Source organism: Coregonus lavaretus (assembly GCF_964263955.1).
Source record: "Coregonus lavaretus genome assembly, chromosome: 32".
Taxonomy (NCBI): Eukaryota; Metazoa; Chordata; class Actinopteri; order Salmoniformes; family Salmonidae; genus Coregonus; species Coregonus lavaretus.
Genome location: NC_140019.1, coordinates 26,235,933 through 26,251,326, shown reverse-complemented (window position 1 = coordinate 26,251,326; position 15,394 = coordinate 26,235,933). Strand labels below are relative to the sequence as shown.

Here is a 15,394-nt window from a genome sequence, read left to right as displayed (position 1 = left end):
TTGAGCCCAAGCCTGAAAAAAAAACCTACATTAAAATTATGATTTGCCGTTATACAATACATAGCCTACCACATATTACGCATGGCAGGAAAACATAAAACAAAACTGATTTAAGATTCTTTGGTACATAATTGGTCTACCCTATACTCCAAAATTAAACAAACTATAGTAATCACCTTTGGGTCTGGACTCTTATTATGCATACTGGATGGACTGGTTACCTTATACTACTCTCAAAAATGTCTATCCATGAGTCTGGGAGAGAACATATAGCCCTAGGCGATGCTGTTGGTTCATTGATTGTGAAAAATAAAATATTGATTTAAGATATCTTTGGTAGATATTGGTCTAGTCTAAATTAAACAAATTCAGAGTTAGCCTACAATTATAGTGAATTTGTATTTGATTTTGAATAGCCTAGTAATAGGGCATTTTTTTTTATATTTACATAATTCATAGGCTGACACATTACCTTTAACCACAGAATATCTCCATGCGTTTCCATCTCCTCCTCGCTCTCCTTTATTCCTTTCTTGTGCGCGCAGACGGGCTGTCAGCAGTTTAATTAAATATGTTTTGTTTGTGAAAACATGTTACGATCAATGTTCCCGAACAGATTTCACTTGGTTTCCCAAATTAAGCACCGGGTAGCTGCAGGAACAATGTTGGAGAGCCCATGTCATACATAGTTTGGGCGGAATATCACCTGTCACGGCAGCAAGAGCATGCTCCTCAAAAAGTGGTTGATGTGTGGAGTGAAATAAGTGTTCTTATAGTAGCCTACAAAACGTACCGGTGGAGGACCTCCTGAGTGGCGCAGAGGTCTAAGGCACTGCATCGCAGTGCTTGAGGCGTCACTACAGACCCAGGTTTGATCCCGGGCTGTGTCACAGCCGGCCGCGACCGGGAGACCCATGAGGCGGCGCATAATTGTCCCAGCGTCGTCCGGGTTAGGGGAGGGTTTGGCCGGCCGGGATGTCCTTGTCCCATCGCACTCTTGCGACTCCTGTGGCAGGCCGGGCGCATGCACGCTGACACGGTTGCCAGTTGTACGGTGTTTCCTCCAACACATTGGTGCGGCTGGCTTCCGGGTTAAGTGAGCAGTGTGTCAAGATGCAGTGCGGCTTGGCAGGGTCGTGTTTCGGAGGACGCATGGCTCTCGACCTTCGCCTCTCCCGAGTCCATACGGGAGTTGCAGCGATGGGACAAGACTGTAACTACCAAATGGATATCACGAAATTGGGGAGAAAAAGGGGTAAAAATAAATAAAACACACAAAAAACAACAACAACGTACCGGTGGGAAAGCACACGGCCTCCATTCGCTATCCCAGTGCATACATATGACATGTATTTTTTCCCCTGCCAAAGCTAATTTTACATATTAGTAAAGACAATATTAAATTGAAAATAGTCTGATGGGTAAAATAAGATCACTTGATAAGGAACTGAGCCCAAGCTTTTTTTTGCTAATTTCTCATCATCAATAGCCTATAGTCACACCATGCAGCCCATTTATGTTTTGATTTCTAAGATGTTCTAAGGTTTGTATCATTCACAATTAATGTTCACAAATAACTCTAAATCTACCATATAGGACCTGTTTCAAATTATCACTTTTATGCTCAACATAGCCACTTCATTTGCACAGTCACTCTGTAATTATATTCTTCTTACTATAAAATTATATAAAATAAAATAATGGCACTGGACTTGTCAGCTAAATGAGCAAGCCTACAGCCTATGGCATGGAGCATAGCCAGATAGCATAGGCCAGTAGGCCAACTCATATTCTGTTCTTCTGAAATACATATTCTTCATATCATAATGTTTCTTTAGACCTGCCTAAAATAAGTAATGGATTTATTGTGATGGTGTATATTAAATTGATTTATTAGACTTGTTTAAATGTAGATGTTCCAAAGCACACATGGCTTGTATGCGTGGAGGCCTGGAGATGCTAAACGTGTTTGTTAATTAATGGTCAATTACCATGAGTTCGGCAGGCTTTTGCATGACAATAACTGTCTGACAAAATGTTATGATGGCCACAGCCCTAGTCGCTTGTGCTCCTGTATTGCCTGTATCCTTTTTACAACAATTGCCTCCTTTCATGTGGTTCCCCCTCACTGTCTCTCTAGAGAGTGCCCTTGCAACTTGCATTGCCTTATCTCATTAAGGGGCTAATAACACAGGTTGCAATGAGAAACCAATTGTCCCGGCCACACTGTGTCATGACAGTGTGTCTCTCTGAGTGTCATCATCACAGACCAAGGCACTCAATGGAACCCGTAATGGACTTCTGATGGACATCGCCACACACATTGCTAGCCAATTACAGCAAGATGTGGTCTGTATGTACAGGAGCCCGCCATCGGGCCACGGTACGTTACGTCGGGCCAGGGTAGGAGCCAGGATAAACAAAGGGCCGTTTCGTCCCGTGTACTGAGTTGAAAGGCGTCAACATTTTCCTCGGGAGAAGTCAACAAGAGCTTTCAAGTCTCACGTTGGGCTGAGGTCTTCTAGGCACATGTCATTATTTTGCACATTTATGGTGAGAACGCTTGCTGTCTAGTGTTTTAGTCAACTGTGAGGAATATAGAGTTAGAACCAATGGTGATGTGAAGGGAAAATATTTGTCAACCACAAACTAAGACAAAAATATATGTATTTGGTTTATTCGTCTTTTTGTACCCTACACAAAGACAAACAATTTATTTATTTACAAGAACAAAATAAATTAATAAAGCTGGATCCAAAATATTTACAATATGTTGGCAAACACTAGCATATGGACTTTCAAAATAACAAACAGACAGACTAAATGGCCAATATACTGAAGCTGGCTTCTAAGGCAGCGTTCAATTAAGCCTGGCAGAGCGCCTATAGCTTGTCAATAAGTACCTCACACAGCTGCCTTTTGCAGGGCTCTGGGAGTATGTCCCTCCAGCCTAACCTCTCTTGAAAATGGACCTGAATAGTTTATTAGCCTGGGCCGTGACATTGGAATTATCCAAGATGGGCCATAACACTGTAATAATCTAAAATGCACCTAAACAGGTATTTGATCAATTCACTTTTAATTTGATCAATGTCACTATCAATACTGCTCAATAGTTTTCATATCAATGGCTTATACTTGCCTGACGACTCATCTTGAGTTTAATTCCGCTGTTCTATTGATACATTCGTTGTGGAGAAGAAATGTTAGTGGGTGTGGTGTTTGGCCGGAGCAGTGTGGATGGGTAGCCATGCTAATACATAATACATTTTCACAATATCTCGGCATAATATTGTATGATTATTTCATGACTATTGTGACTATTATTATTATTATTATTATTTTGAACTGAACTAATATGCCTAGTTACTGATTATATGTTTTGTGATTGGCCAATGCATTTATTGCGTTGGATAAGCTTTATTAAAAACAGGAAGTGATAGGCTGAATGGTGTTTATTGTGGTTGCTAAATATTTATCCGTCTCCATCCAGTCCTTGCTCCTTACAGAATGTAATCAATCCATCTGGACAAGGGCCCTCAATATTACAATATTACAAAAACTGTGGGACATATGTCATTGTAAAAAGGTGCTTGAAATCGCTAGCAACATGAACAAACATTAGCAGACTGTGTTTTGTGCTAAATGAGGGGATAGCAATGGAGTGCAATGTGCAACATGATGGGTGATCTCCAATGCACGCACACACACAACATGTAACACCATTTCTAGGTCAGTGGGGTTTGAAGAAGTGGCATTTAAGTGGAGTGGCAGCCAGACCGCTTGTGGAAGCAATGGCAGCCGCTGATTGGGCCTTGCGATAATGGGATCCTCCTTGTCGTTGCAGATAGTGCCTCAGGAAATGGCGGAGAATTGCTTCTGGATCAAAGTCAAAGAGGAGAAGTTTGAGAATCAAGAACTCTTTGAACAGCTCTCCCTCAACTTTTCCTCCAGGACCAAAGGTAAGCAGGCCTCATCAGGCCCCACCAGGCCTCATCTCTCTTCACTCCTTTACTAATGAATCTACACACACACTTCGTTTGGCCACACGGGTCTGGGAAACCAATCAGCTTTCATCTCCTGCCACTTTAGGAAACCATTTGTCTCTGAAATGTTAATTATAGTTAAACCACTCCCCTTTTCTTGTGTCTTTGAACAATCCGGCTGTGGATGGTTGTGGGTTGAAATTTCTCTGAGCCAATTAGTGGTTCTGCTGCTGCTGCTGCTGCTGCTGTTGCTGCTGCTGTTGTTGTTGTTGTGCTGTGTTTGTGGATATTCTTTGTATTTGTTGAGTGGCTTTCGGTGTGTGTGTGTGTGTGCGCACGTGATGAAAAGGACTCCCACATAATGTGAATTCTTGCAAAAAAGTAAGAAGGTGTTGTGTATGTGATTGCATTTCTGTGTGTATATCTGTATGCTTTTGCACATATCTTTGTGAGTTTGTGTGTGTGTGTGTGTGTGTGTGTGAACTGAGGACAGTCACGGTTGACTCGGCCCTGCCTTTCCCAGTCCAGTAGATGCTCCTCCACAGGGGGACCCGGTGAAGAAAGCTCAGGGAGTTTACTCTTGTCCCGGCCAGTTGCTTCAGAGATCTAACTTGTTGATGAATAACACAAGCAGAAGGAAAGCAAGTTAGTGATTTGAGGGAGAGGCTGTGTGGTGGTGTATTTTTCCCATGACAATGCCAGTGATTTGAGGGAGAGGCTGTGTGGTGGTGTATTTCTCCCATGACAATACCAGTGATTTCCAGGTCTCTGACAGCATGTGTACACACTCCTCTAATTCCTGCACTAGTGGGAGGGAGGGGTAAAGGGCCTGTTATACAGAGCTGGAATCACAGCCCTTCTGAGTTGTTGGGGGTGATGACTACCCAGCAGCCCTTACTGTTCTGTTGCCTCTCATCTCCTCACCTTCTCCTCTCCTCTCTTTCTCCTCCTCCCCTCCTCTCATCTCCTCACCTTCTCCTCTCCTCTCCTCTCCTTCTCCTCTCCTCCCCTCCTCATTTCCTCTTCTCTCCTCTCCTCTCCTCCCCTCCTCATCTGCTCTACCTCTCCTCCTCATCTCCTCTCCTCTTTTTTCTCCTCTCCTCCTCCTCCTCTCCTCCTCCTCTCATTCTTCTCTCCCCTGAAGACTACATAACAAGATTCATCTTCCTGCTGTTCTATGAAATTAACAGCAATATAACCCCTAAGCTGGGAGGTGATGTGTTGGCACAATACAGATGAAGAGAATACCATAATAGCGGGAACAAGGGAGCGGCTGTAGCTGGGCTTAATGAAGCCAAGGGGAAAGGCCTCAGAGACAGGAGAGATGACGAGACACTGTCTGTTCTGCATCTGTGATACAATGACACCTCTGTTCTTCAGCAACACCCGAAAACAACCAGAGGCTCTACGCAGAGAGAGAGAGAGAGAGAGAGAGAGAGAGAGAGAGAGAGAGAGAGAGAGAGAGAGAGAGAGAGAGAGAGAGAGAGAGAGAGAGAGAGAGAGAGAGAGAGAGAGAGAGAGAGAGAGAGAGAGAGAGAGAGAGAGAGAGAGAGAGAGAGAGAGAGAGAGAGAGAGAGAGAGAGAGAGAGAGAGAGAGAGAGAGAGAGAGAGAGAGAGAGAGAGAGAGAGAGAGAGAGAGAGAGAGAGAGGTATTTTTGCTTTGTTCTGTGCCGTTCAGCAAGGGAGAGAGATCACAAGAACATAACACACCAACAAGGCAACAATAGCGTTCCCATGGAGAAACATGGTTACTAATTAACACCAGCAATAATGAATAGTACATTTTGTGTGCTGTACTTCTCTGTTCTTACAGAAGTGTAATTCGGTTTTCACCTCGGACAAACAAGGGAGCCAGATCCTGCAAAAAATAAAACACTGCTTAATACAGTATTATGTAGTATTATACTGTATTCCATTTGCTTTTAATATTCTCTTCTATTTAATCTACATTCTTATAATTTTTAGTTTCCTTTATTTGTATTCTATAAGGTCTAGGAAGCATAGACACATTAACCATACCTCTGCTTTACATTTCCTTTCAGTATCTTTTTTCAAATTCAAATTCTCCCTCTTACATGGAACAGGCTGGTTCTATAGGTAAGCCCCGCTCTCCCGCAGGCAGCTTGGAAAGGCATGATATAGGGGATTCCTCTGGGAGTTACCTTAGCTGGATCCCTATCAATTACGCCCACAGCATGTTCACTGATTCAGCTCTTCTCTCTCTATTGTTGAAATAGAACATGATATGCTCATGAATGAAAAATGCTGTTTAATGTTTGATATCCTGAGTCCCATTCTCTTATTTTCTTTTGAAGGCATAGTTAAAAGCGGGTGACAATGTACGATGGTATCGCGGAGGGGAGCGGTAGGGTTTGACCAAAACGAGATGCCCCCACCCCTTTTTATTTTATTTTACCTTCGCTTTACAATGGGAATTATTTAAACTTGTGAGATCTAAGGATGCATTAGATTAAGATGTGCTTTAATGTTTTACTGTTATGCTGCCTTTGTCAAAGAGCCTGACCCAATGTCTATACTGACTGTTGGTCTTTGGATTCCCAGCAGCCTTGACAATGACACATGAAGTTGAGCTCCCTGTACCAGATGAAGGGTATTCTGTGAGGTGATGTTGGTATCTCTACCGTTAGTAAGAGAATGGTGCAGGTGGATAGGGCCTGGGTAATAAGTTCACAAGGCCTTAACGTCACACCAGATTACCAAGGACTATAAATCCTCCGAGCAAACCTGCCAAACGAGTCCCAACTCGAAACCAACTTCATTTGTCTGGAAAATTGCCCCCTTTATTTATGTAGTGGAGCGTTTGGGCAGCGCTCTGTGTTGGTTTTCCTTGTTTCCCCTTTTTTTCTCCCTCATCCCTCCTTCCTTCCCTCCACCTTTGCTGGGGTGTCTATAACTAAAGCACGTGTCGTCGGACTGGTGAAAGATGTGAAAGATGAGGCAAGCAGGTGTAAATGTTGAGCTGCCCTCGGAAAATGCTGCAAAAAGGCTTCTGTTTAACTCACCTTTCCTTGGGAGTCACGTTTGCTGCGCACTTTTTCTGAAAACACACCACACTCTTTTATAGGCCCCTGAGTTGTCTTACTTTCTCCAGTGCACATTTCATTCATAGGGCTTTACCTTAGAAAACGATTGAGTGCAAGACTGGCGGTGTCCCCTGCTGTTTTACGAGCCTCTCCATTTAATGGGTTTTAACAAGAAAGGGAAATCATCAACAGGGATTTGCAGCTCTGCTTTCGGCCTCTTAAGATTATCAGATTCCTACTGTATTTCCAATTAGGGCTACCTTGCTGCAATAACAGCTAGCATCCCTACCGCTTGAACCCAGCGGTATTGGCAGAGGGGCTTGCTGAAAGCAAGCAGAGTCGCTGAATATAAGAACTAGCCTGTTCACATTACTTTACATTTAATTTACTTATCCAAACTGTAGCTGTTTGCCTGGCTGCAGAGATGGTAATGAATTGGGCCGATATCCTTTGGATTCTAAGGCCCCTTGTTCAGCTCAGTGGATTGACTTGATTTTCCCAGGGAAGTGATACTTTGACCTTTAGAGAGCCATGTCAGCAGTACAGGGGACCCACTGTCCCCTGATAACCTGCTAAGGAGACCCCTATCGCTCATCACCTCCTACCAAGACTGAAAGAGGAGAGGTCAATAATTCTCCATCTCTATTAAAGCTGCCCCCAAACAACCCCTTCTCTCTGCCAGGCCAGACCTTGCTGCAATGCTGGGGGAAATGGAAGTGTTCCCTTGTGCCAGGTTCTATTTGTTCTGTCTTATTTCAATCGGCTCTGGAATGCACATTGCTTCATTGTATTGTTATTTTGTTTCCCTTGTAGCACTGGTTGTTTGGCCTTTCCCTGCTCCCTCCCTCCCTCCCTCCCTCCCTCCCTCCCTCCCTCCCTCCCTCCCTCCCTCCCTCCCTCCCTTTCTCATTCTCTCTTTTCTTTACCCCGGACTCCTTCACTTGGTGGTATCAATCAGTGGTTCTGCCTGCGTTCAGCTTCGGGGATCAAATCAGATGCACTTGTGGTTTGAGTGCCTAGCATGGCCTGCTGGATTTGAAAAGTAATTCGGTCGGCCGGGCTTTTCAGTTCTGTTTGAAATAAGATTGATGTTGGCAAACTTTTTCAACCCCTATTCTCCTAATAGGTTTTCTCCATCTCCGACATCGCCTGCTAAACAGACAGAGGGCATATGCCTCGATGTAATGATGACATGTGTTAGAGGCCTCCGAATGATTTAAAGAGACCCCACTGCTTTTCATCAGTGCGTGGCAGCAACAAAACTAAGAGAGAGAAACAAACCATAACAAAACAACTATAGTAGCATAACAGTTTAATAATACTTCATATGTCTACTGTATAATAAAGTAGGGCTGGGATGATACCAGTATCGCAATATGTTTTCCATGACAAAAATTAAAACACGAATCAGACCAAACTGTTTGGTCCTTTAACTGTTTGGTCCTGCTGTATGTGAAATATTGTGTGCTATAGCTTGGAAAATATATAAATGTGACTCTGGATGACAACATAATGATGTTTTTTTCCAACATTAAGTCTGTTAAATCCACTTTGTGTTTTGTTTCTTTGCCACGATAGTAACGAGTATGGTGATACTGATATGGTTCCAGCCCTGTAACAAAGTGTGTCGATATTTACAGTTGAAGTCGGAAGTTTACATTCACCTTAGCCAAATACATTTAATCTCAGTTTTTCACAACTCCTGACATTTAATCCTAGTAGAAATTCCCTGTTTTAGATCAGTTAGGATCACCACTTTATTTTAAGAATGTGAAATGTCAGAATAATAGTAGAGAGAATGATTTATTTCAGCTTTTATTACATACACTCAATTAGTATTTGGTAGCATTTAAATTGTTTAACTTGGGTCAAACGTTTCGGGTAGCCTTCCACAAGCTTCCCACAATAAGTTGGGTGAATTTTGGCCCATTCCTCCTGACAGAGCTGGTGTAACTGAGTCAGGTTTGTAGGCCTCCTTGCTCGCACACGCTGTCACGGAATCAGCCGAGGCTGCCCCCCCTCCTTGCTCGGGCAGGCTTCGGCGTTCGTCGTCCTCGGAGTACTAGCTGCCACCGATCTATGTTTCGGTGTTCGGGTCTAGTTTGTCCTGATTGTTTGCACCTGTTTCCCATTATGTTATATTGTATTCCCTTTATAAACCCCTGTCTCTCATTGGTTATTGTGTGTGATTGTTTTCCGGTTGTATGCGTTATTTGTTCCTCCCTGTTTGGAGGTTTGTTTTGTACTTTCTTTACTGTGTTAAGTAAAGTACGTTCTGCCAGTAGTTCGGTGTCCTGCGCTTGACTTCGTTTCCCGCATACACGTCACCTTGACACACGCTTTTTCAGTTCTGCCCACACATTTTCTATAGGATTGAGGTCAGGGCTTTATGATGGCCACTCCAATACCTTCACTTTGTTGTCCTTAAGCCATTTTGCCACAACTTTGGAAGTATGCTTGGAGTCATTGTCCATTTGGAAGACCCATTTGTGACCAAGCTTTAACTTCCTGACTGATGTCTTGAGATGTTGCTTCAATATATCCAAATAAATGTCCTTCCTCATGACGCCATCTATTTTGTGAAGTGCACCAGTCCCTCCTGCAGCAAAGCACCCCCACAGCATGATGCTGCCACCCCCGTACTTCACGGTTGGGATGGTGTTCTTCGGCTTGCAAGGTGCCCCCTTTTTCCTCCAAACATAACGATGGTCATTATGGCCAAACAGTTCTATTTTTGTTTCATCAGACCAGAGGACATTTCTCCAAAAAGTACGATCTTTGTCCCCATGTGCAGTTGCAAACCGTAGTCTGGCTTTTATTATGGCGGTTTTGGAGCAGTGGCTTCTTCCTTGCTGAGCGGCCTTTCAGGTTATATCGATATAGGACTCGTTTTACTATGGATATAGATACTTTTGAACCTGTTTCCTCCAGCATCTTCACGATGTCCTTTGCCGTTGTTCTGGGATTGATTTGCACTTTTCGCACCAAAGTACGTTCATCTCTAGGAGACAGAACGTGTCTCCTTCCCGAGTGGTATGACGGCTGTGTGGTCCCACAGTGTTTATACTTGCGTACTATTGTTTGTGCAGATGAACGTGGTACCTTCAGGCATTTGGAAATTGCTCCCAAGAATGAACCAGACTTGTGGAGGTCTACAAAAAAATGTCGGAGGTCTTGGCTGATTTCTTGGCTTGGCACTGAGTTTGAATGTAGGCCTTGAAATACATCCACAGGTACACCTCCAATTGACTCAAATTATGTCAATTAGCCTATCGGAAGCTTCTAAAGCCATGACATCATTTTCTGGAATTTTCCAAGCTGTTTAAAGTCACAGTCAACTTAGTGTATGTACACTTCTGACCCACTGGAATTGTGATACAGTGTATTATAAGTGAAATAATCTGTCTGTAAACAATTGTTGGAAAAATGACTTGTGTCATTGTCACGCCCTGACCTTAGAGATCCCTTTTATTTCTCTATTTGGTTAGGTCAGGGTGTGATTTGGGTGGGCATTCTAGTTTTTCTATTTCTTTGTTGGCCGGGTATGGTTCCCAATCAGAGGCAGCTGTCTATCATTGTCTCTGATTGGGGATCATACTTAGGCAGCCTTTTCCCCACCTTAGTTTGTGGGATCTTGTTTATGTATAGGTGCTGTGTATATATTATATATATTATATTATATATTATATTATATTATATTATATTAGCCTGCAGAACTTTACATTCGTTTGTATCTTGTTGTTTTGTCGGTGTTCATTTAATAAAGTAATATGTTCGCCCACCACGCTGCACCTTGGTCTGATCCGTCTATCAACGAGCGTGACAGTCATGCACAAAGTGTCCTAACCGATTTGCCAAAACTATAGTTTGTTAACAAGACATTTGTGGAGTGGTTGAAAAACAAGTTTTAATGACTCCAACCTAAGACTTCAACTGTATACATATTTTTTCGGCATATCAATTATTCTGATAATAGGTCAATTTACCTTATTGTACGAAACCGAATATGACTATAATTATTTTACTTATTCAACAACCTATTGATGGAGAAAAGGCGTGGCCTCGCTGCTTGTCTCTTGCATCATTATCTTCAATCCTACTGTCCTTCTGCATTTCTAGTGTAGTGTATCATAGAGTGGATGTAAGTGGTCTGTGAGTTGGGGTCCCTTGTCATTGCTCTACACTACACGAGCGGTTCTACCCATAAGCCTAATGAAGATGCATGTAAATAATTGGGCTGTTAGCGGGCCCAGTCATTATACTCAGGGAGGAAACTGGCAGCTGTACTCGACCCCTCTGAGTGAGGTGACCGGCCCCTCCCTCTCCCAGCATGCCTCTGTGTTAATGACGGTGATGCCGCTAATGAGCCCGGCGCTCCGTCCGGTGCCCACCCATGGTGGGCAGGGAGAGAGAGAGTGTCACGGTCTACAGGTCGAGAAATTACTGTTTGGGTTCAGCCGAGCTATTGAAATCCCCTCTGTACTTAATAAAAGTGAGGTCTTAGATTATTTTTGAAGTCACAAGGAAGCTGTCATTTGATAGAGGCTTGCTGTGCATTTCTTCCCCTGATGGACATTTGCTAGAGTAGCGGTGTCTTAACGTGATCACAGATCACATGTGAAATGGTGTTTCCAATTTAAACATTAATTAACAATTGCAGGGTCAGAGAGATACAATTTTTAAAATGAATAAGCTTGGCTCCCCGACACGCTCCAAACTGTGAAACCCATGCTCCAGCCAAAATCACAGATGGTTGCTATTTTTTGTAATATCTCTGTGTGCATGGATTTATTCCCAATTTTGTGCAGAGCTTGTCCTTCTTACCCACTCCCTCTACCCATCATCCACCTCTGGTGTCTTTGAACCTTACCACTAATGCCCAGTTCCCATTTCCAGAATAAAAGCTGGCCTTAATGCTTCTTAAGGTCAGCTCTAAAGGAACAGGACCAAACCGTGGCCAAACCCAACAGTCCCAGAGACAATTCTGGCCAGGGCCTCCCCATTTATTACCCAGGATTTGATCGTATCCCTCAGCTCTCCTCCCAACCCCCTCCAGCCCCCATTAGAACCTCACATCGTTCCCATCCTTGCCGGTGCTCACCAACCACCAGCCGAGCCTCAGTCCATGCTACAAAGCCTCAGCAGCGGGGTGGTAATGACCCTGCCACAGCGCCAGTAATGATGGCATCAGCGGGGGTTTAGCCGGCTCTTTGATGCCCTAATAAGTCCCCTAATAACTCCGTTAACACCCGGGCTGACCTGATACCCTGATCAAAGGTGCTCATGCGTGGCAAAGGTTTCTCAGAGGATACCAAGCCTGCGCTGCAGTACTTTCTAAACAGGAAGGGCGGCTTTCGCCAACTTTTTGAGGTCCATGTCCAGTAACCGCACAAGCATTCAGACTCCCTCTGGGGATCCATAATGGACAATGCTAGTACTGTTCTCTATTGGGATGTTGCTTCAAACCAGGAAGGGGGGCTGCCACCAATTCACAGAGGTCCCTGTCCAGTAACCGCACACACACACTCCTCATCCCCGAGGAGAGTGGCCATAATGGGTAGTACCTCTGGTTTGCTATTGGGCTGTTGATTCAGGGTCACCAATGGGAGTCACACATGGCATCTACATTGAGTGTACAAAACATTAGGAACACATTTTCCCATGACATAGACTGACCAGGTGAATCCAGGTGAAAGCTATGATCCCTTATTGTTGTCACTTGTTAAATCCACTTCAATCAGTGGAGATGAAGGAGAGGAGACAGTTTAAAGAAGGATTTTTTAAGCCTTGAGACAATTGAGACAGGGATTATAAATGTGTGCCATTCAGAGGGTGAATGGGCAAGACAAAACATTGAAGTGCCTTTGAACGGGGTATGGTAGTAGGTGCCAGGCACACCAGTTTGAGTGTGTCGAGAAATGCAACGCTGCTGGGTTTTTTACGCTGAACAGTTTCCCGTGTGTATCAAGAATAGTCCACCACCTGAAGAACATCCAGCCAAGTTGTGACAACTGTGGGAAGCATTGGAGTTAACATGTGTCAGCGTCCCTGTGGAAGTCTTTCGGCACCTTGTAGAGTCCATGCCCTGACGAATTGAGACTGTTCTGAGGGGGAAAGGGGGGTTAACTCAATATTAGGAAGGTGTTCCTAATGTTTTGTCCCTCAGTGTTGTTGATCCATTTTACTCTCTCTGACAAAATAGAATAATTATAATTGTGAAGAAGTTCCACTTTTCATCCGATCGACTCCAGACGACCAGATGATAATTGTAACCATATGAGAAGCTGGTCATCAGAATGTCTCCTCAGACACAGACAATGTAATAAAGGCTGTCGGAGGCTCCGTTCCACAGACGAGACGTTTGCCCCCACTGTGGGATTGTTCTCACAGTGTTCTGGCTCATATTAACAGCACAGCGTGGGAGTAAGATGATAAAGGAATCTTTTGATAACCTGTGTGTTGAAGATGTTGGGAACAGGGGTTTGATGGCCTCCCTGAGGACAGGGTTGTTAATTGCTGATGTTGTTTACTGAGATGAGGGGAGCATCTGCCAGAACAGCCCAAGTCTTCATGTTTCTCCTCTCTTCCCTTCTCTCTCGAAATCACCATCCTATCCCCCCTTGCATCGCTCCAGAAACCCACTCACCCTAACCCTCATGTTGTCCATCTGGAGTCAAGGCTGCCTAGTGCCATAGACATACACACACAACTGCACATAATCTTACAGCAGTGCTTTACCCAAACAAGATCAAGTGTGTTTGGCACACACTTCTATGATAAACCACCACACTGTCTGCAAAAGGAGAGGTTTGCTTCTTGCCCTGGCAAAATGTGTGGCTAACCCTGAAGCCCATGCACACTCCAATAAATTAGTACATTCTGAAGATGCACACAATCATATTCAGCTAAAGCGCCCTGTGGATAATCAAATGTGGTGTTAATATGAAAAATCAGACTTCCATGGCCTTGGTTACCACCTGACAGCACGTTTCAGAACAGGACCCATTTGTCTGATTGCTCTTGAGCACTGGGGCAATTTGTCTCAATAAAGCAAAATGCAACCCTATGCTAATTCCCCTCTGTTAGGGGGCAGCCGGCCTACTGTGCTCCGCTCAGGGTCAGCCATTTTCCTTCCTCATCCTTCCACAGTTTTAATAAATCACGTATGAGTGGAGATTAGCGCCTTAAATATTAATGGCTTGTAATTGGTTTATTGTACATTAGCCCGACCGCAGGGGGTGACCTGGATTGAGAGACTAGTCAAGCCCCTGTTTTCCCCCCATCTGTTTTCCACTTCACATTGCCTCCCTGCGATGTCCCACTGATTTTAATCTTCTCTGCTCAGATGAGGGCTGTTCAGGACTGTTCTGGGTAGCCACTGTGCATTTTTACTTGAAACCCCCCCCCACTCCAAATATTGGCCTGTTTAATACCTGCCTGCTTAGAGACTCTCCAACCTACTTCCTGCTAGCTTTATTTGCCTTCAGGTGTACTTTGCCTTGCAACATTCATCCAACAAGAAGTGCTGACTTTAATAACCTGCAGAGTGTGTGTGTGTGTGTGTGTGTGTGTGCACGTGTGCATACAGTGGGGAGAAGTATTTGATACACTGCCGAGTTTTCCTACTTACAAAGCATGTAGAGGTCTGTCATTTTTATCATAGGTACACTTCAACTGTGAGCCAAGATCCAGAAAAAAAATCCAGAAAATCACATTGTATGATTTTTAAGTAATTCATTTCCATTTTATTGCATGACATAAGTATTTGATACATCAGAAAATCAGAACTTAATATTTGGTACAGAAACCTTTGTTTGCAATTACAAAGATAATACGTTTCCTGTAGGTCTTGACCAGGTTTGCACACACTGCAGCAGGGATTTTGGCCCACTCCTCCATACAGACCTTCTCCAGATCCTTCAGGTTTCGGGGCTGTCGCTGGGCAATACGTACTTTCAGCTCCCTCCAAAGATTTTCTATTGGGTTCAGGTCTGGAGACTGGCTAGGCCACTCCAGGACCTTGAGATGCTTCTTACGGAGCCACTCCTTAGTTGCCCTGGCTGTGTGTTTCGGGTTGTTGTCATGCTGGAAGACCCAGCCACGACCCATCTTCAATGCTCTTACTGAGGGAAGGAGGTTGTTGGCCAAGATCTCGCGATACATGGCCCCATCCATCCTCCCCTCAATACGGTGCAGTCGTCCTGTCCCCTTTGCAGAAAAGCATCCCCAAAGAATTATGTTTCCACCTCCATGCTTCACGGTTGGGATGGTGTTCTTGGGGTTGTAGTCATCCTTCTTCTTTCTCCAAACACGGCAAGTGGAGTTTAGACCAAAAAAGCTCTATTTTTGTCTCATCAGACCACA

General features: G+C 44.0%; 1 protein-coding gene across 1 annotated transcript in view; it reads left to right on the top strand.

The window, feature by feature from the left end:
- LOC311108006 (protein diaphanous homolog 2-like) overlaps positions 1 to 15,394 on the top strand; it is a 589,414-nt gene that overhangs the window by 236,930 nt on the left and 337,090 nt on the right. Inside the window, exon 19 of the mRNA XM_084150643.1 lies at positions 3,848 to 3,962. Within this exon, the coding sequence (XP_084006769.1) occupies positions 3,848 to 3,962 (115 nt within the window). The remainder of the gene's footprint in view (positions 1 to 3,847; positions 3,963 to 15,394) is intronic.